The following is a 22,660-nucleotide window of genomic DNA, read 5'->3' as shown; positions in this document are numbered from 1 at the left end:
TGACTTGTTGAGTTTTACTAGCAATTTGTGTCTTTCAGTGAGTGGAGCTTTGCATTTTTTGATTTCATCCTCGAGCTGGGCTATTCAACAAAACAAGGAACATCTTGCATATCTAGGCACTCGGCTACCTAGGATAGCTCTTATCACCCTGTTATCAACTCTAATATTCTCTCACAGGGCTTGGATTTGAGAGACGTTACATATGCTGCTGGCTTAATTGGTGATACTTAAGTCAATTCAATAAAAGCTTGATGTGCATTTTCAGGAACTCCTTTACTGATGTCCTTTGTGGGTTTCGTTTGGAACTGTTGGTTTATTTGGAGTAGTATCAAACCTCACTCCAATTAAATATGTTGCATGCATTTTGTATGTTTTCCCATTACAGAACCTGAGCAGTGAGCCACATTGTCATGCGGGGTCACTCGAGATGGAACGTCACGACAGTTTGCTATTCAGCGACGATCAAACAAAAATACAGGTGGGTAAACCTTAGTTTCATTAGAGTAATGTTCAGGTTAAGGTTAACAGCGACTGATTAAGTGAATTCTGGGATTTTTGAATAAACGTCTGATCTTTCTGACCTTCTTGCATTGAAATCCTGGTAACAAGGGGAAATTAACCAGATTTGCCGAGTTGCCCAGAAGCAAATTTACTAATGATCCCTAATGGTTAAATAAAATAGGTAATTATTTCTTGATCGGGTTTGGGATGCTGTGGGTCAACTTTTCCAGGGGTCTTTATGATGGTTTTCATTTAACTCTCAAACTAGCAGCCTATTTTTTTTTTCTCTCCTTTTGTATTTTATCTGGCAGTAATTTGAGAGATAATTTGAGAGATTGAGGTTCAATGTAAAATTGCCCCTCGTGTGTGTAGGATAGCGTTAATGTGCAGAGATTGCTGGTTGGTGCGGGACTCGGTGGGCAGAGTCCGCACATCTGTGGAGAGAGATGATTTGACAGCCTCTTATCCCCGGGCACTTTCCCCTGCAACCGCAGGAGATGCAACACCTGTCCCTTTACCTCCCCCCTCACTCCATCCAAGGACCCAAACAGTCTTTCCAGGTGAGACAGAGGTTCACCTGCACCTCCTCCAACCTCATCTATTGCATCCGCTGCTCCAGATGCCAACTAATTTACATCGGCGAAACCAAACGCAGGCTCGGCGATCGCTTCGCTCAACACCTGCGCTCAGTCCGCATTAACCAATCTGATCTCCCGGTGGCTGAGCACTTCAACTCCCCCTCCCATTCCAAATTTGACCTTTCTGTCATGGGCCTCCTCCAGTGCCATAGTGAGTCCTACCGGAAATTGGAGGAACAGCGCCTCATAGTTCGCCTGAGCAGCTTGCAGCCCAATGGTATGAACATCGACTTCTCCATCTTTAGATAGTTCCTCTGTCCCTCTCTTCCCCTCCCCCTTCCCAGATCTCCCACTGTCTTCCTGTCTCCACCTATAACCTACTGCCATGTCCCATAGCACGAAGCAGGATTGAGACAAAAATAGACATTGAATTAAGGGAGGTTTGCGGAGGGAATTCCAGAGCTTGGGACTGTAGAGCTTCACACGCAGGCAATCGACTTCTCCATCTTTAGATAGTTCCTCTGTCCCTCTCTTCCCCTCCCCCTTCCCAGATCTCCCACTGTCTTCCTGTCTCCACCTATAACCTACTGCCATGTCCCATAGCACGAAGCAGGATTGAGACAAAAATAGACATTGAATTAAGGGAGGTTTGCGGAGGGAATTCCAGAGCTTGGGACTGTAGAGCTTCACACGCAGGCACTATTGGTGGGATGAAGAAAGTACAAGATGCGAGAGTTAAAAGAGCGTAAAGTGAAGAAAATACTTAGCGGTGAGGCAAGGAATTATTTTCCCTAACTCCAAAACATAATAATGCAGTGCAATTGTAAATTGGACTGGAGCAATTTGTGCATGTTTTTGGTACTTTAACATCTATTGGGAAAATCTGCCTCTTCATTTCGGTTTTGTAAGAAATTTTGTTCTCCCTCGCACCCATTCGAAGTGAGAATGGTACCGGCTGAGCTAATATTGAATTGAATAAAACATGAGAAACAACATTAAACTCCTCCAATTACATCAGCTGATGTGAACATGCAAAATTTAACTGCACAGCCATTTTCGATCTCACTACTTGAAAAATTACAGTGACTTAGCCTGGCTTTACACAGGGAATCTGACGTTTAACGTTCTCTCCCTTTTATGCAACTTTCACGCATGGTATTAGGGTAATCCACAGTGTGATTTTTAACATAAAAAAAGTCTAGTGCAAAATCTAGGTTGCTATTGATTTATTTGGTATGGACAATAGGTAGCTCTCCCACACGCCTACACTTGCCTTTCCTGCGGCACTCATTCGGAAGCTGCTGTTTGTAAATTTTCTCTTGCTCCATTTATCATGTCAGCAGATGAACAGAACAGTTTAGAACGTGGCAGGTGGCATTACTTGCAGATCTAATGGTGCAGAGCCTCAATGCCATACAACGTGTAACATTATAGAAGAAATGCCTGTTCTTTAAAAACTGTGTTGCAGTCTGTATCTATTCATGTCTCAGCTATCAAACTGTCTGCCTAAGGGCTATGTAGAAGATTAGTTTCATTCACTCCAGTTGGTAACATTCAGCTCAGTTGGTAACATTCTTGCTTCAACTAAGAAGCTGATTGTGCTCTTGTACATACATTCTCCCAGAGGCTGTCAGTGTGGTTGCATCTGTTGAAGATGCTTCCCCACTACTGAGGCATTGAACTGATGTTCCCTTTGCCTGCTGCTGTGCTGAAGCTGCATGCTTAAAAAAAAAAAATCCTCCCATACCGTTTCAAGAAGTTTGGGGGAAATGTCATGGCGTACATTTCCATCCAGTACTAACATCACAAGAAACAAATTGGCTGCCGATACTTTGCTCCATCGTTAGAGAGGTTTATGCATCCTGACAGTTATACCAGTGCTTCATATTCTGTGACTCATACAGCTTGGAATCAGGACCTTCAGCTCATTGAATCCATGCTGCCATATTGCACCATTTCTGTTTTTATACTCATCTTACTCTATCCCATTTTATTCTCTCCACATTATCATCAGATCCCAGAGCCTCCTACCCATTCTCCAGTATTCTAAATCTCACCAACAGTAGGGACAATTTACAAACATCAATGAAGATACCAAACCGCACCGTTTTGTTTGAGATGTGGGAGGGAGCATAGTGTAGCGCAAAGAAACCCATGTAGTCACAGGGAGAACATGCATACTCAGCACGGTTATGCCAGAGGCCAGGATTGAACCAAGGCCTTTGGAGCTGTGAGGAGGCAGCTTTACTAGTTGTGTCGCTCTGTTGTTTTAAATCTCTGTGAGGTGATTTATGATATTTCTATATTTAAAAAGTGATCTTTTTACACTTTTTAAAATGTCAGTATTAAGTACTTTGTAAAACCAAAATACTAGAGGTGCTGTAAATCTGGTGGAAAAAACACGAGAATTAGCATATTAAGCAGCATCAAATAAATAAGCAACAGGTCACTGACCTAAAGCATCTTACAGATGTTCTTAGCTCACTAAATATTTCCAGCAATTACTATGTCTTCTGGTTTATCTCGCAAAGAATCGGATCTGAGCTGGGAATAGGATTTGCATTCAGCACTGCACTGTCACCCTTTCCCCATGATCCCTTTCCCCATGATCCCTTTCCCCATGATCCCTTTCCCCATGATCCCTTTCCCCATGATCCCTTTCCCCATGATCCCTTTCCCCATGATCCCTTTCCCCATGATCCCTTTCCCCATGATCCCTTTCCCCATGATCCCTTTCCCCATGATCCCTTTCCCCATGATCCCTTTCCCCATGATCCCTTTCCCCATGATCCCTTTCCCCATGATCCCTTTCCCCATGATCCCTTTCCCCATGATCCCTTTCCCCATGATCCCTTTCCCCATGATCCCTTTCCCCATGATCCCTTTCCCCATGATCCCTTTCCCCATGATCCCTTTCCCCATGATCCCTTTCCAACTCACAGGCTTGGGATGTGTAGGAAGACACTGCCAATGCTGGTTGAAACCGAAGATAGACATAAAATGCTGGAGTAACTCAGTGGGGCAGGCAGCATCTCTGGAGAGAAAAATGGGTGACATTTTGGGTCGAGCCCCTTCTTGAGACTGAGAAGGGTCTCGACCCAAAACGTCGCACATTCCTTTCCTCCAGAGATGCTGCCTGTCCCGCTGAGTTACTCCAGCATTTTGTGTCTATCACAGGGTTGGGACCTGTATTTGTCCAGTTGAGGCACAGTGATGGGACCTTCTTCCAAAAGCAATTTCACTTTGACTTGTATCTCTTTTGCATTGACAGGTTTAATTATGAGACGCTTTATAAATGTTTTTTTTTGTTGTTTTGTTGCTGTTGCAAACTTGCAAAATATACTCTTTCACTCTGATAGGATGTTATTCCGCAGCAGTTGCTGGATCAGTATCTATCAATGACGGATCCCTCCCGAGCTCAAACCGTTGACACCGAAATTACAAAGCACTGCGCATACAGTCTTCCAGGTGTGGCTCTTACCCTTGGCAGGCAGAATTGGCATTGTTTAAAGACTACTTATGAAACTTTGGCGTCCGATGTGCAGGCAAGTATTTCAACCCCAAGTTGTCGTGCGTTTGAACTAATGATGTATGACACAAGAACAAGGGAAATACTTGTTTCTTATTTACATGAGTTGCATGGAAGTACTGGGCTGGGGGGTGGGGTGGGGGGGGGGTGGGGGGATGACGGGGGGCAAAGATTTGTGTAGGAGTCATGAGAGTGGGGGGGAGGGAGTGGGGGTAGATGTAAATGGTCCGTCTTTGACAGTGCAAAGAAAATTGTGCAAGGAAGCAGGACCCATTGTTTTAGTCGTAACCCAAGGCTAAGAGCAGAAGAAAAGAAATCAAAATCAATTTGTGTTTGCTAAAGAAACCGACAAAGCAGCATTTTGTAAACCTATTCTTATCAGCTTTACAACTGTAATGTAAAAAATACACAATTACTGTATTTGAAACATTGTGCATCTTAAAGACTTGTATGTGTTTACTTTTCCAACGTGTTTTGTTCACCTTTGACAGTGGAAAGTCCGGCGAACACTGGCCTTTTCCATCCATGAACTTGCTGTGATCCTCGGCGATCAGCTAACTGCTGCCGATCTGCTCCCAATTTTCAATGGCTTTCTGAAGGATCTGGATGAAGTGCGAATTGGAGTCCTGAAGCATCTGTACGACTTCTTGAAAGTAAGCTTCATTAGATTGGGCACTTTGAGGTTTTTGAAGTGGAATTAATTTCTCAATTGTGCCTTCTGAAATGTGATAAATATAAGCTAAACTACTATGTGCAGTTGTTAATCTTTATCTTGCCACAGTTGCAGGTTAATGCACACAGTGAACCTCTGTTGTTTTGAACATAATCTTGCCATTTTTAGTGTGAACTCCTTTGAACACGATGGCATACTTCTGAAATTTGAGACAATTGGCTACTTAATAAGAATAAATTACTTTTAGCATGTTGTGAAAGCTGTTTGGCTGCTTTTATCTGTCCCTCCCTAGTGTTTGTTATCTGTTGTGCTGCTGCATGTAAGAATTTAATTGTTACTTTTCAGGACATATGACAATAAACACTCTTCGAGTGATACAGTGTGGAAACAGGCCTTTCAGCCCAACTTGCCCACACCGGCCAACATGTCCCAGCTACTCTAGTCCCACCCGACTGCATTTGGACCATCTCCATCCAAACCTGTCCTATCCATGTACCTGTCTATCTGTTTCTTAAATGCTTTAGTTTAGAGATACAGCACGGAAACAGGCCCTTCGGCCCACTGGGTCCGTGCCGACCAGCGATGCCTGCACATTAACACTATCCTACACCCACTAGGGACAGTTTTTACATTTATCAAGCCAATTAACCTACAAAACCTACATCTTTGGAGTGTGGGAGGAAACCGAAGATCTCGGAGAAAACCCATGCAGGTCACGGGGAGAACGTACAAACTCCGTACAGACAGCACCCGTAGTCAGGATCGAACCGGGGTCTCTGGCGCTGCATTCGCTGTAAGGCAGCAACTCTACCGCTGCCCAATGTGACCGTGCTGAGGCAGTCCCAGCCTCAACTACCTCCTCTGGCAGCTTGTTCCATACCCCCACCACCGTTTGTGTGAAAAGGTTACCCCTCAGATTCCTATTAAATCTTTTACCCTTCACCTTGAACCTATGTCCTCTGGTTGTCAATTCCCCTACTCTCGCAAGAGATTCTGTGCATCTGCCCGATTTATTCCTCATGATTTTGACTCTTGATTTGTGTTCACAGCTGCTTCACGTGGACAAGCGCCGTGAGTATTTGTACCAGCTCCAAGAGTTCATGGTAACAGATAACAGCAGGAACTGGCGTTTCCGATATGAATTAGCAGAGTAAGTATTCTGGGCTTTCTGCTCGACGTAAAGATCTGAAACTTTTCTTTTGAAACTGTGTTATGAGAATGAGAGCTTTTCTGTGTGTGAATTAAGACATTAAATTATGTAGGAAGGAACTGCAGATTCTGGTTTACACTGAGGATAGACACAAAATACTGGAGTAACTCAGCGGGACGGGCAGCATCTCTGGATAGAAGGAATGGGTGACGTTTTGGATTAAGACCTTTCAGACTGAGAGTCGGGAGAGGGAGACACAGATATGTAGGGGTAAGGTGTGAAAATGAGACATCAAAGGGGATGAAGGTCAAGGAAAATATAGAATAGATCATTGTTAGCTAGGGGAAGGTGACAGGGAAGAATGCAAAGATAAAATGTAATCAGAAAGACAGTCAGACTGGTCGGAGAACTAGAATGGGGGAGGGATGGAGAGAGAGAGGGAAAGCAAGGATATAGGAGTCCAGACCTGGAACAGCGGATACAGTAGATGAGATTGGAGGAGCTGCAAGTGACATTAAATTAGTTGGCCAGCTTCAGTTTATGGGGGAAATGTGAGGTATAAATTTGTCTTCTCAAATTGATGACAAGTTCCAAATGTTAGTGAGCTCAGTTATAAAATGTTAACTGCAATATTCCAGTAAATTGCGTAATTGTTGGTCATGGTCACAGTCCAACTTTAAAGAGTTAGAGTTCATAGTTAGACTGTAAGCAAATGGGAATCTAAGCAGCCTTTGTTTGGTGCGGTGACCTCCAGGAATCCATTCTTCTTTGACCTATCCACTTCAGACCTCTAATTGCCCGAATACTTGCGTGGCCTGAGTTACTCCAACATTTTGTGTCTATGCTCACATTGGTATGGTACATTCATCACACGCCAGATTTGATGCATCTGCTCTGCGGTGTTTAAACTGCTGAAAGGACATTTGGGGCTTGTTGAAGGATTAGAGAAAATGCATCAGAATATTTGCAGATTAAGAGGCCTAGAAAGGAGTAATGTGGACACAAAGTGAAATAGGCAAAATTCAGTCAGAAAGCTGGTGAAGCCTATTATGGAGGAGACTGTGAAGCTGTTGTAAGTACACCTAAAGGTTAGTGTTCCTAGCAGGATCTCTATAAACATTTAAAGATGTATTAGGCAAATGGTAGAAGTAATCAAAGAAATTGATTAATTGAAAGATATGGCATGGAAACAGGGACCATTGATCGCCTGCTCACATAAGTTCTATGTTATCCAACTTTCACTCTGTTATCCAACTGCCTCCACACACTGGGAAAAAAAATCCACATGCAAATTAACCGATGAGCTCCCATGTCTTTTGGGATGTGGGAGGAAACCCATGCAGTCACAGGGAGAATGTGCAAATTCTACACAGACATCACCCGAGGTCGGGATCACACCCGAGTCTCTGGAACTATGAGTCATTAACTCTACCAGCTATGCCACTGTACTGCCGTCTGTAGGCTACAGTATATTGTATTGGGTGACATCATATATATTACATTGGGTGGCACAGTAACACAGCTATTCGAACTGCTGCTTCAGCCCCAGAGACCCAGGTTTAATCCTTGCCTTAGGTGCTGACTCTAGGGAGTTTTCACATTAACTCTGTGACTGCATGGGTTTCCCTCCAGGTGCTCTGGTTTCCTCCCACATCACAAAGATGGGTAGCTTGGTAGGTTATTTGGCCACTATAAATTACTGCTAGAGTGCAGGTGAGAGGAAGAATCTGGGGAGTTGGTAGAATGGAGGGAGAATGAGATGAATACAGGCTATGTATATGTAGGTGGTTGGTGTGGACTCTGTGTCAAAGAGGCTCTTTTTGTGCTGTATCTTCCTGTGACTCGCTGACTGAGATACGGACCATTACAGACACATAAATCTAAGGTTCAGACGTGTCTGTGGTAATAAGGTAAACAGCCTATTTGTATGTTTTAGTTTAGTCATTTTATGTTACAAAACATTTTGAATGGTCGTTTGTAAAGCACTATATCTAATACTGAATGAATATTTATTTAAAATAATTAATATTCCAAAAATAAAGGAAACAGATCATGTCTTTGCTGTTCATGGTGCAAGCTGTGTAATTAATGATGTCCAACACTATGAGTGTGGGCTGGCCGTATGACATTAATATTGTTGTTATCATTTCATTGCCTACTTTTGAGGAACAACCAGGGTACATATGTTTATCCCTGGGTATCCAAGGACCAATTACGCAAGATGATGACAGTTTACAAAAAGTTTTATATGAAGTAAATTATCCAAAGGAGTCGGAGTTAGTGGACCTGTACTGTGGCAGTTGTTTTAAAAATGAGATCTGTGGACAGAATGTGTTAAAAGGGAAAATTGTCCAGTTTAAAACCAAACTAATGTGGCCTTGATCATTTTCAGACAAGTAATCTTGCTGCTGGAGCTTTACAATCCCAATGACATCCATGACTATTTACGACACATCGCTCTGTCACTTTGTTCGGACAAGGTTGCTGAAGTTCGATGGATTTCCTTCAAGTTGGTGAGAATAAGACAACCATTACTGTCTCAAGTTATTGTTCGAACATATTTCAATTATGTATGGCTCTCGTTAATATTCTCTTGGGATTGGGGCCTGAAACTGTGAGCTTATCTTCTGTGGTTGGGATCACTGCAGGGAACCTTCACGATTGGCTTCCTCTCCAGTAGATTAGGAGTGAAAAATGGATACGTGGACCAGGCTTTGGCAGTTTCCTCCATCTGTCACTAAGTTGAGGGTGTGCACTGAAAAGGTAGCACTTCAATAGACAATAGGTGCAGGAGGAGGCCATTCGGCCCTTCGAGACAGCACCGCCATTCAATGTGATCATGGCTGATCATTCTCAAACAGTACCCCGTTCCTGCCTTCTCCCCATACCCCCTGACTCCGCTATCCTTAAGAGCTCTATCCAGCTCTCTCTTGAATGCATTCAGAGAATTGGCCTCCACTGCCTTCTGAGGCAGAGAATTCCACAGATTCACAACTCTCTGACTGAAAAAATTCAGTGCTAAGATAAGATTTATTCAAGTGGATGTAAGCACTCTGATTGTAGAACGGCTGGATGGATTGGTCGGCAAGGACTCGTTGGGCTGAAGGGCCTGTTTCCGTTCAGTATCTCTAAACTAAACATATGAAGATAGATAAATCTCCCAGGCCGGATCAGATATATCTAAGAACCCTGGGGAATTAGAGAAGAAACTGCAAGAGTCCTGACTGAGATCTATGAATCATTATTAGACTGCCGGAGGGGGACTAATGTTGTTCCTCTATGTAAAAAGAGCTGTAAAGAAAAAAAACTTGGGAATGATAGGCCCATCAGCCTAACATCTGTGGGAGGAAAGTTACTGGAGAGGATTCTGAGGAATAAGGTATACATGCATTAGGAAAGCAGCATAGTTTAATGCATGAGAGATCATGTCTCATGGATTTGATTGAGTTTTTTGAAGAAGTAACCAAGAAGGTTGGTGTGGGAAGGGCTATGGACGTAATCTGTAATGATTTCAGCAAAGATGGCATCTGGTACGATTTCAGGTTACTCTAGAAGATTAAAGCACATGAGTTCTAGGAAGAGCTAGCTAATTGGATACAGAATTGGCTTTACGGTCGGAAGCTGAAGGTGGTGGTGGAAGATTAGTTTTTGAATTGGAAGTCTGTGGCTAGTTGTGTGCCTCAGGGATTAGTGCTGCGCCCATTGCTGCTTGTCATCTAGATCTACGATTTAGATGAGAATGTAAAAGGTCTGTCATAAGTTTGCAATGCCGCTAAAATATCGTAGACCATGAAGACGGTTATGAAGAATTACAGTAGGATCTTGATCAGCTGGGCTCATGGTCTGAGAAATGGCAAATGGAATTTAATTCAGATAAGTATGAGGTGTTGCATTTTGAGATGTCAGATCAGGACAGGACTTTTACTGTGAATGTTCTCAAGTTCACAAGTTCTATGAGTAGAATTAGGCTATTCGGCCCATCGAGTCTACTCTGCCATTCAATCATGGCTGATCTCTGCCTCCTAATCCCATTTTCCAGCCTTCTCCCCGTAACCCTTGACACCCGTTCTATTCAATAATTTGTCTATCTCTGCCTTAAAAATATCCACTGACTCTGCCTCCACGACCCTCTGTATCATGGTAGGGCCCTGAGAGTGTAATAGAGCAGGGGGATGTGGGAGTACAAGTACATAGTTCCCTGAGAGTGGCATTGCAGGTGGATAGATGAGGAAGGATGAGCTACAGGGAGAGGTTGGACAGGCTGGGACTTTATTTCTTGCAGCACCAGAGGCTGAGGGTTGAAGAGGTGTATGAGGAGAATCTACAGGATGAATGCACAGAATATTTTTCCCTGTAGTAAGAAAATCAGGAACTGAAAGGCAGAGATTTAAAGTCAGGAGGAAAGATTTAATATGAACCCGAGGGGAAACTTGTTCACACAGCAGGTGTAGGTATCTAGAAAGAGCTGTGAGAGGAAGTAGTTGAGCCAGGTAAAATAACAATATTTAAAAGACGGTGCATGGATCGGAAAGGATACAGATCGGGCACTGGCGAATGGGACCAGCTTAGATGAGGTTGGGTGGGTTGGGCAAAGAGCCTGTTTCGGTGTTGAATGACTCCAATATCCCAACCTTCGATTGTGGCATCATCAGTGTGAACACTTGGCATTCAAGAACTGCTGATGCTGTGTAGCTGATCTTTATGTGGGCGAGTCTAGGACGAGAGGTATAACCTCAGAATTAAAGGATTTTCTTTTAGGAAGGAGATGAGGAAGAATTTCTTTAGTCAGAGGGTGGTGAATCTGTGGAATTCTTTACCACAGAAGTACAGTACAGAACTTTATTGTCATTCGGTACCTAGGTACCGAACGAAATTACAGCAGTCACAGAACACAACAAAAAAGAAAAGAACACAGGACACACGACCCCAACACAAACATCTATCACAGTGACTCCAAACACCCCCTCACTGTGATGGAAGGCAACAAAACTTCCACTCTTTTCCCCCCCACGCCCACGGACAGGCAGCTCAACCCCTACCGAGGCGACCGACACGCACAGCCCCCGCAAGGGGATGGAAGGCCCCGCGGCCGAGCCGCACCGGGCACTGAAACGTTCCGCGGCCGAGCCGCGCCGGCGATGTGGAGGCAAAGTCAGTGGATATATTTAAGGCAGAGATAGATTCTTGATTAGTACGGGTGTCAGAGGTTATGGGGTGAAGGCAGGAGAATGGGGTTAGGAGGGAGAGATAGATCAGCCATGATTGAATGGCAGAGTAGACTTGATGGCCCAAATGGCCTAATTCTGCTCATCACTTATGATCTTATGGTGATCTTTATGAAATGTGAGGACTTTTGTCCGGTTAGATAATTAGGCATTGTAAATCATCCAGGAAAGACCTACGGACTTCTCGGGACAAAAGGGAAAATGTTGTTGCTTATTACTGTATAGAGAAATTAGAAGTCAAAGTTCTAGGGCTTAGCCTTGTAGAATTGAATAATGAAACTTTAACAAGTCAGGATGAAAGCACTTAAGAAAGAGCAGCCATTTGAGCCAATTTGAGATTGAAAGGATCAGGCTGAGAAATAGTGTAGTGATACTGAGGCTCCATTGTGATGGCCTGCTTTGATCAATGGACAAATTCAAATATTTCGAAAGCTGCTCATTTTCACACTGCTCATGTTTGCTAATGGGTCTCCATTGTTGTATATCAACAGGTGGTAGAGATCCTAAGGAAGTTCTATGCATCTGCCACAGACTCATTGGCGGTGAACTTCATGAATGAACTGACGTTTCGGTTCTGCCACTGCGCCAAGTGGACTGGGCGGCAGGCATTTGCTTTCATCTGCCAGGTAAGTGAGTGAGCAAATAATTTCACGTCTTAAGATGACTCCTTTTATGGTAGGCCAAAGGGGAGGTCATTTGAAACCAATTTCTACATGATTTGTGTTTGCTCCCCACTCCCTGTCCCCTCAGCTGGTGGGCTTGTGTGGCACATTTGATTTGCACGCCAAGAAAGTCCAAGGCTTTACCGTGGCACAGATATGTGGAACAATGACCATTTTTGGTGCTGTTCCACCACGTCAAAATTCACTTGGAATCGTGGCCTAAATCCACTGACTGACCAGTGGGGGTTTGAACACAGCTTCAGGGTGGCTGAGTAAAGATTGTGCAGGATAGCCTAGTTCCAGAGAAGCTTGCGGACTCCAGTGGGGTCTGCAGGGGTCATAAAAGAATAGCATCGGGGCTGGGGCGATTGGGAAGGTGGTGTAAAGATGTGAAGGGAGGGAGGGAGGGGTAGTTGAGGAGGTGCAAAGGTCATGCATTAGGGTTGGTGGTGGGGGAAATGTGGTTCAGTGGGAGAGGAGTCAGCTGGCCCAGGGACTTGGGTCCATTTCTTTCTTACTTGCTGACTTCCCTCCCAAGTCAGCTCTTATTTTAAAAGCAATAGTAGAACTTCCAAGACAATACAGTCTTATTCAGTCACTCTACACCTCCATCCCCCACCAGGAAGGCCTTAAAACCCTCCGTTTCTTCCACGACCGCAGAACCATCCAAATTCCCCCTGCTAACACTCTGCCCCGCCAAGTAGAGCTGGTCCTCGCCCTCAACAACTTCTCCTTTGACTCCTCCCACTTCCTCCAAGCCCAAGGCGTAGCTATGGGCATCCGCATGGTTCCCAGCTAGGCCTGCCTCTTTCGAGTTTTTAAGGTCAGTTTATTGTCACATGTAAAAATTAAGGTACAGTGAAATTTGAGTTACCATACAGCCATACAAAGTGAAAAGCAACAAGACACACAACCACATAAAAGTTAACATAAACATCCACCACAGTGGATTCCACATTCCTCACTGTGATGGAAGGCAATAAAGTTTAATCCTCTTTGTTCTCCCGCGGTCGGGGCAGTCAAACCATCCGCAGCCGACGATTGAGGTGATCGAAACTCCCGCGTCGGGGCGGTTGAAACTCGGAGTTCCCGAGTCAGCCTCTTTTAACCAGAGACCGCGGGCTTCACGATGTTAAAGTCCGCAGGCCCCGCGGTTAGAGCTTCGATCCCCGGCAAAGGGATCGCAAGCTCCGTGACGTTGAAGTCCCGCGGCTTGGACTGCCGGGCCGGTCTCCAGGAAAGGCCGCCAACTCCACAATGTTAGGCCGCAGTGGGGACGGAGATATGATACGGAAAAAAATCGTATCTCCGTCGAGGTAAGAGAGTGAATAAAAGTTTCCCTCAATCCCCATCCCCACATAAAACAGACCAAGGAACACTAAAACATACTTTTTAATACGTACTAAAAATAACAAAAAGAAGAAAGGACAGACAGACTGTTGGCGAGGCAGCCACTGCTGCTGGCACAATATATATAGTATAAGAAAATAACTGCAGATGCTGGTACAAATCGAAGGTATTTATTCACAAAATGCTGGAGTAACTCAGCAGGTCAGGCAGCATCTCAGGAGAGAAGGAATGGGTGACGTTTCGGGTCGAGACCCTTCTTCAGATGACTGCTGGTGGCACCACCCGGTTGCACCTTTTTGTAGGGTACGTTGAACAATCCCTGTTCCAGGCGTACACTGGCCCGATCCCCAAACTCTATCTCCGTTACATTGATGACTGCATCGGTGCTTCCTCCTGCACCCATGCAGAACTCGTGGATATCATCAACTTCACCAATTTGTATCCTGCACTCAAATTTACCTGGACCATCTCCGACACCACCTTCCTCTTCCTTGTTCTCACAGACTCCATCACAAGAAATACACTATTGACTGACGTCTATTACAAACCAGTCTGAAGAAGGGTCTCGACCTGAAACGTCACCCACTCCTTCTCTCCTGAGATGCTGCCTGACCTGCTGAGTTACTCCAGCATTTTGTGTCTACCGTCTATTACAAACCCACTGACTCCCACAACTATCTCGACTACACTTCATCCCACCCTGGTCCCTGTAAAGACTCTACCCCCTGCTCCCAATTCCTCTGTCTACGCCGCATCTGAGCCCAAGATGAGGTGTTCCAAACTAGAACATCCAAGATATCCTCATTCTTTAGGGAACGGGGGTTCCCCTCTCCCATCATAGATGAGGCCGTCACTCGTATCTCCTCGGTAACCCACAGCTCCACCCTTGCTTCCCCTCCCCCTAGTCGCAACAGAGACAGAGTCCCCCTAGTCCTTACCTACCATCAGCTGTTGCATATGTCACATAATCCTCCAAAATGTCCGCCACTTCCAACAGGATCCCACCGCGAGCTACATTTTCCCATCTCCACCCCTTTCCGCCTTCTGCAGAGACCATTCTCCCCTGCAACTCCCTGGTGAACTCATCCCTTCCCACCCAAACCACCCCCACCCCAGGTACCTTTCCCTGCAACCGCAGAAGATGCAACACCTGTCGCTATTCCACCTCCCTTGACTCTGTCCAGGGACCCCAACAATCCTTTCAGATTAGGCAGAGGTTCACTTGTACCTCCTCCAACCTCATCTACTGTATCTGTTGTCCATGATGTGGACTCTTTTCCATCGGCGAGACCAAACGCAGACTGGGCGATTGTTTCGCGGAACACCTTCGCTCAGCCCGCGTGAACCAACCTGATCTCCCGGTTGCTGGACACTTTAATTCTCCTTCCCATTCCCACACAGACCTTTCTGTCTGTCCTCTGTCTCCTCCATTGTTAGAGTGAGGCTAAAAGCAAATTGGAGGAACAGCATCTCATATTTCGCTTGGGCAGCTTACAGCCCGGTGGTATGGATATTGATTTCTCTCACTTTAGGTAGTCCTGGCACTCCCTCTCTCTCTATCCCTCCCCCACCCAAGCCACACTAGCTTCTCATTTTCAACCTACAAACAGCCTACAATGGCCTGTTTCCTTTATCATCGTTTTTGTTTGCATACCTTTCATTCGTTGTTCTTTATCTCTCCACATCACTGTCCATATCTCTCGTTTCCCTCATCCCTAACCAGTCTGAAGAAGGGTCTCAACCCGAAACGTCACCCATTCCTTCTCTCCAGAGAAGCTGTCTGTCCCACTGAGTCACTCCAGCTTTATGCGTCTATATCTTCGGTTTAAACCAGCATCTGCGGTTCCTTCTTGCACAATATAGGTCCAGGTTCCCCGGTAATGCCCCAAAAGGAACATTGCATGGGGAATGAAGTCATCACGAGCGTAATATATGATGAATGTTTGACGACTCAGGGCCTGTACCTGCTGGAGTTTAGGTCAATAAAGGGGACCTCATTGAAACTTACCGAATAGTGAAAGGCCTGGATGTGGAGAGGATGTTTCCACTAGTGGGACCAGCGAGCATAGTCTCAGAATAAATGGATGTATCTTTAGAAAGGAGATAAGGAGGAATTTCTTTAGTCAATTCATTGCCACAGACACCTCTGGAGGCCAAGCTACTAAGTATTTTTAAAGCGGAGATTGACAGTTCTTGATTTGTAAGTGTGTCAAAGGCAGGAGAATGGGGTTGAGAGGGAAAGATAAATCTGCCATGATTGAATAGTGGAGTGGACTCGATGGACCAAACGGCCTAATTCTGCTCCTATGAATTATGCACGTCTCATGCATTTTTGACCCTGTAATCATATCAGATTTGCAATGGTAATTCGCAGCTGAATTTCACAAGTGGCGTAATTGGACCCAGAGCTGGTCATGATCTCTACTTTAGATCAAATTGATTTTAAATTGCACACCTAATCATTGTGAATCTCCCGGCAGTAATATTTTACAAGTTGGCACCCTTCAAATTAGAAACCGCCAACATTTAAAGAAAGGGAAACAGCACTAAATGATAAAAAATTCTTCTGTTTCTGCACAGGCAATTGTGGAGGAAGAATGTATGCCAGTAAATCAGTTTGTGGAACATCTTCTTCCCAGTTTGCTGGGTTTGGCCACCGATCCAGTCCCGAATGTTCGTGTGCTGCTGGCCAAGGCATTGAGGCATACATTACTGGAGAAACGTAAGTGTGAAAATGCAATGAAAACAACATGCTGGAGGTACTCAGGAGGTCAGGCAGCGTCTGCGAAGCAAAACAGTTAATATTTCAGATTGATCTTTAAAAACATGCAAATTTCAAGTGTTTGTTTTTGGACGTATGAAGCATTCCCAAATTGAAAGCATCAGTGCTTTACTTGAGCAATGGACAACTTGAGCAATCCCAATAGTCATCAGTCACACAGTGACCCATCTCAACAAGAGGAGTTGAGTATAGGAGCAAAGAGGTCCTTCTACAGTTGTACCGGGCCCTGGTGAGACCGCACCTGGAGTACTGTGTGCAGTTTTGGTCTCCAAATTTGAGGAAGGATATTCTTGCTATGGAGGGCGGGCAGCGTAGGTTCACTAGATTAATTCCCGGAATGGCGGGACTGTCGTATGTTGAAAGGCTGGAGCGATTGGGCTTGTATACACTGGAATTTAGAAGGATGAGGGGGGATCTTATTGAAACATATAAGATAATTAGGGGATTGGACACATTAGAGGCAGATAACATGTTCCCAATGTTGGGGGAGTCCAGAACAAGGGGCCACAGTTTGAGAATAAGGGGTAGGCCATTTAGAACGGAGATGAGGAAGAACTTTTTCAGTCAGAGGGTGGTGAAGGTGTGGAATTCTCTGCCTCAGAAGGCAGTGGAGGCCAGTTCGTTGGATGCTTTCAAGAGAGAGCTGGATAGAGCTCTTAAGGATAGCGGAGTGAGGGGGTATGGGGAGAAGGCAGGAACGGGGTACTGATTGATAGTGATCAGCCATGATCGCATTGAATGGCGGTGCTGGCTCGAAGGGCTGAATGGCCTACTCCTGCACCTATTGTCTATTGTCTATTAACTGGACATGAACATTTGATATTGGGTGTTTTAGAAATTGACATTATACCTCGATTATAAATTCATGCCTTGATGGCCTTTCCACTTTGGCTCCATGTCATAGAGTGATAAACCGTGGAAACAGGCCGTTCGGCCCAACATGCCCACACCAGCCAACATGTCCCAGTTACATGAGTCCCACCTGCCTGCACTTGGTCCATATCCAACTGTTTCTTAAACATTGGGATAGTCCCAGCCTCAACTACATCCTCTGGCAGCTTGTTCCATACACCCACCACCCTTTGTGTAAAAGAGTTGCCCTTCAGATTCCTATTAAATCTTTTCCCCTTCACCTTGAACCTAGGTCCTCTGATCCTTGATTCCCCTACTCTGGGCAAGAGATTCTGTGCATCTACCCGATCTATTCCTCTCATGACCTCTATAAGATCAGACTATAAGATAAGATCACATATACTGTGAGTATATCTGCACCATGCTGTTGTTTAACTAGTCTGTGAAACACCTCTCCCGACCTAGACACAAGTCCCCGAAGGTTTGTGTGAACAACTTTGCAAGATCTTTGGGTCAATTTTCCAGATCTGGGCCGACACCGATTGTCCTGCCCAGTTTCATCCTTCTCTTTTTACGACACTTAGTGGTAAAGATACTGCTATTAGACAATAGACAATAGGTGCAGGAGGAGGCCATTCGGCCCTTCGAGCCAGCACCCATTCAATGTGATCATTCTCAATCATAAGGTCTTAAGGAATAGGAATAGAATTAGGCCGTTCGGCCCATCAAGTCTACTCCGCCATTCAATAATGGCTGATCTATCTCTCCATCCTAACCCCATTATCCTGCCTTCTCCCATAATCTCTGACACCTATATAATTTTCTAATAATAATTTTCTTATAATATTCTATTCGCCTCCAATTTTTAATTTCCTGTTGCCAATATCTCCATACTTTGGTGAAAGAATTTCAGATCTCCACCAACCCTTGCATGAAAAGGAGCTCCTGATTTCTTTTCACGGTGGTGCAGCGGTAGAGTTGCTGCCTCACAGCACCAGAGACCCAGGTTTGATCCTGACTATGGGTGCTGTCTGTACGGAGTTTGCACGTTCTTCCTGTGACCGCCTAGGTTTTCTCCAGGTGCACTGGTTTCCTCCCACATTCTTAAGACGTGCAGGTTTGTAGGTTAATTGGCTTCTGTAAAATTGCCCCTAACGTGTAGGTTGCCAAACTGGGATAATATAGAACTAGTGTACGGCGTGGTTGGCGTGGAGTCGGTGGGCCAAATGGCCTGTTTCCACGCTGCATCTCGACACCAAACTAATTATTGGTTTTTATAACATTTTGCATTCTTGTTTGGTGTCTTGTCCACTAGAGGGCATAGTGTCTTTGTGGAAACAGCAAACAGGTCAGGCAGCAGCTAGAGAGATACCCACACAAACAGGAGAACTGGTGTCAGATGTTGGCGAGACCATACTTGGAGTGTTGTGTGCCATTCTGGGTTACCCAGCTATAGGAAGGACCTCATTAAGCTCCAACGGGCGTAGAAAGGAATCACAAGGATGCTTGAGTTAAGGAGACACTGGATGGGGTGGGGCTTTTCTTCCCCGGAGCATAGGATACTGAGTTGTGACATTGGAAGTTTATTAAATCATGAAGGGCTGTAAATAAGATGAATGGTCATCGGCTTTTACCCAGGTTAGTGGAGTCTAAGACAAGAGAGCACAGGTTAAAGGTGAGACCAGAAAGATTTAAAGGGGAACCGAGGGGCAACCTTTTCCACACTCTGGGCGATGGATATGTTGAACAAGCTGGGATATGGGCCAGAAGCACGCAAATGGGACTAGCTCAGGTAAACAGTTTGGTCATATGCACAGTTACTTTCCTACCACCGACAACAGGTTCACCAGCCTGTAGTTCCCTGCTTTGTCCTTGGCTTCCTTCGTAAATAACAGTACATTAGCTGCCCTCCAGTTTTTTGGAACTTCACCTGTGGATAAAAATGATACAAATGTGTGTGCAAGGGTTTCTGCAACATCCTCTCTAGCTTATCTCGAGGTTTACAGGATTCACACCTCAGATGAAAATTGGACCTCAGCATTTAGGGTTGAGATTTGGAGGGCTTTATCCCTTCATTCGCAGTATTCAGTACAGATAAGGAAGGGTTTACTTGCCTTGGAGTCAGGGCAGCGAGAGCCCATAAGATCATGCAGTGTACAGTTCTGAGAGGATCCCTACAGACTGCATTCCCTGGCCGCAGAGTATAGAACCACAATAGGATTCTCCAGGTAAAAGGTTGGCCATTTTAAGAAATGTCTTCACGCCGGCAGTTGGAATTTATTGGAATTCATCATGGTCATTGAGTGTATTTGAGGCTGTGATGAATTGGCTTCTAGAGTTGCCAGGATATGGGAACTGGGCAGGAAAGTGAGCTAGGCTGAGAATCACCCACTGAATGGCAGAGTAGGCGTGGGGGCTGTGGGCCTACTCCTGCTCCCTGACGATCGTTGGCTGACTGAATGCGAGCGGGCTCTGTTTCATAGTGCACTGACCCTCTCTTCTTCCCAGCGTATTTCACAGAGGCTGATAATCCTCACGTGGAAGCCGTCGAAGAGATCGTCTTGATCCTGCAGTCAGACCGAGACCGTGACGTGCGTTACTTTGCCAGCGCCGAGCTCCGGATCAACCCTGCAAACACCGCCTCCTTCATAAACTGAGAACCTTTCCCACAACGTTGTCTGACTTTCGAACCACACGCGGTTAACCAAAGTGGTGCTGCACTGCGTGGACCATGTCTCTGGCGCACGGTGGAGGCGAGACGGGGGCGAGGAGGGCATTGCCTTGGTCTGCAGGCTGGGTCTGGACTAGAGGATGTCAGCAGCTTCCTCTTTGTTAAATACAGAGCTTTTATTGCCGAGGGGAAGAGGATTCCAGGTTGTGCTGGTGTGGGATTCACTGACAGGTGGTGACAATAAGAGCCGTGTTTCCTTGACTGTTTTTGGATCAGAAAATTAATGTGAAAGTTCCTTTTTAAAAGCACCCTTTGACACAACTATTTTTATTTGTTAATACAGTTCTATTTCTACAAGTAAACTACTTTTGAAATTGTTACGGCATGATATCTTTTTAAAGACAACTGCACTCCTAACCTTTCTAATTCTGTATAGATTCTTTGTACTAAGATGCCCAAATGACATGCATTTGGAAGTTTCACAACGCGTGGGCATGGTGACCTTTGAGCACAGTTTTAACTTTTTTGGAAACTTGCAGATATCTCTTTATTGTTCCTCTCCACCTCCCACAAATAGTTATTTTCCATTTCTACCTTGAAACACACAATCAGCGCCCTGTTAGCGAGTTGACAATGGGCTTCTGCTGACCTGCTTGGGACCACTGTCTCTGAGCAACTTAAAAGGGAAGTGGAGCTTGTACTCCTTTAACCAAGGCTCCTGGGCCTCTCACCCCACCCCGACTTTTCTTTGATCATCTGAGCCAGTTTAGTCATTTGAAAGTTAACCTGGAAGGTGCAGGTTTGTTAACCTGGAAGGTGCAGGTTAACCTGGAAGGTGCAAGGGGCACTCAAGGCAGGCCAGAGGCTGGGGATTAGCCAGCCTGCTGCACAGGTGCATTTTAACTCTTTAAATTCACAATGTAATTGGGAACACTGGTTTTGAGTTTAATAGCACTGAAAATGCAATTGATACCACTAATGGCAAAGTAGAGGACTGATATACCTTCAGATTTGAATGGGGTAAATGTGAAGTAGAGTGAACTTTTAATCTTTTTTTTATATAAATTAATTTAATTACTTTTATCCTTGGATCAGCTGCTCCATATCTGCTGAAGGGAGTGTGATAAGTGCTTGGAGATGGAATTGCAGGGTACTCCCAAGGTAAAGGAGAGGTACATGAAACCTCCACCTAATTATTTGGTGCTGAATTTGGCTGGAGGACTGCTGGTACCAGTCTGGGCCTGCTTCAATATCCACCACTCGTTCCACTAAGGCTCCCCCTTTAGGCGACTCTAAACTGTCCAACCTCATCGCTCACCACACTGGGTGGGTTTGGGGCAACTGGCGTACCAATGTCGGGGAACAAAGCCATACCTGGCTGGGTAGAAAGGGGAGCTTGGTTCTGCCTGCATGGCAGTGAGAGCAATGGTCTAACCCAGTGGCGGAGGATTCCTCTTTTTGGAAAGGTGGTGTTGGGTGTCCCCTGAATGTGCAACCCTCCTTTTCTGTCCTTGTCATCAGCTCCTCCTCCATGCATTATGGTGAAAGAATTGGCCTGCATCAGGAATTCTTGCCTTTGCACTTGCCTTGTTTTGATGCCAACTTGTATTACCAAGCGTTTTTTATTGAATGGTGTATAAGAATGAGGTTTTTGTATAGTGTAAAGGCTGACTATATTGTAACTATAGTTGCAAGTTTGGGTTTTTACAATTAACATTAAATACTGTGTTGCTGTAATGATTTTGTTTGCTTTTCTCTACACTTTCGTCAAAATCCTTGAAGACTGCCTTTTGTTGCATGCGGGCTTTTTGTTGTGGAGCTGTTCTCCGGTCTCATGATGTTCTTAGTGCCTAGCCAGGTAATGGCAATCTTTTCACTATGGAGATGTGTCTGAGCCCAAGCTCAAATTGGACAGAGCTGGGACAAATAATGGGGCTCGTGCGATGCCGACCTGTGTGGTAGAAGGGGTTCATTCATTCTCGTGTTGATTTATGTTATCGTACAGCAGAGTGACCCAGACTGACCCAGATGCAGATGTGAATGGCCACGGTTCTTGACGAAGTCGTTTTATATTATCCATCTTTGTAAGCAAAGTGTCAATCTCAAATTTAACCACTTATACACCCATCCAAGATCTAAAGGCTTCCTTTTTAATCCAGGTTGTAAAAGTTGTTTTAAATGATTTTGTTTTGGTTAACTTGCTGTCCGTCTGGTGGTAGGGGAAGTGGGTCTCCGACTGCTTTGACTTGCATTGAACCACAAATCATTTCAAAACTCGATAAATCCATCCTCAGGATGGTTACACAACAGGAGAAACCATTCGGCCCATCAGACGGTGCAGCTCTTTGTAGATTTTAGATTTAGAGATACAGCGCAGAAACAGGCCCTTCGGCCCATCGGGTCCGCGCCGCCCAGCGATCCCCGCACATTAACACTAGGGACAATTTTTTTTTTTTTTACATTTGCCCAGCCAATTAACCTACAAACCTGTACGTCTTTGGAGTGTGGGAGGAAACCGAAAATCTCAAAAAACCCACGCAGGTCACGGGGAGAACGTACAAACTCCGTACAGTACAGCACCCGTAGTCAGGATCGAACCTGAGTCTCCGGCGCTGCATTCGCTGTAAGGCAGCAACTCTACCGTTGCGCCACCGCTCAATGATTTTACTGCCAGAATGAAGACCAGA

At 45.1% G+C, this 22,660-nt stretch overlaps 1 protein-coding gene across 1 annotated transcript in view; it reads left to right on the top strand.

Moving 5' to 3' along the window:
- Nucleotides 1–21,695, top strand: part of ppp4r1l (protein phosphatase 4, regulatory subunit 1-like) — a 71,048-nt gene extending 49,353 nt beyond the window's left edge. Inside the window, exons 13-20 of the mRNA XM_078418657.1 lie at nucleotides 386–478; nucleotides 4,439–4,624; nucleotides 5,100–5,261; nucleotides 6,331–6,431; nucleotides 8,824–8,944; nucleotides 12,148–12,282; nucleotides 16,249–16,390; nucleotides 19,811–21,695. Coding sequence (XP_078274783.1) covers nucleotides 386–478; nucleotides 4,439–4,624; nucleotides 5,100–5,261; nucleotides 6,331–6,431; nucleotides 8,824–8,944; nucleotides 12,148–12,282; nucleotides 16,249–16,390; nucleotides 19,811–19,959 — 1,089 coding nt within the window. The 3' untranslated portion in view covers nucleotides 19,960–21,695. The remainder of the gene's footprint in view (nucleotides 1–385; nucleotides 479–4,438; nucleotides 4,625–5,099; nucleotides 5,262–6,330; nucleotides 6,432–8,823; nucleotides 8,945–12,147; nucleotides 12,283–16,248; nucleotides 16,391–19,810) is intronic.
- Nucleotides 21,696–22,660: the final 965 nt, after the last annotated feature.

The sequence above is a fragment of the Rhinoraja longicauda genome, chromosome 22, assembly GCF_053455715.1.
Source record: "Rhinoraja longicauda isolate Sanriku21f chromosome 22, sRhiLon1.1, whole genome shotgun sequence".
Classification (NCBI taxonomy): Eukaryota; Metazoa; Chordata; class Chondrichthyes; order Rajiformes; family Arhynchobatidae; genus Rhinoraja; species Rhinoraja longicauda.
The sequence above is the reverse complement of the archived record's forward strand: the minus strand, read 5'-3'. Positions and strand labels throughout refer to the sequence as shown.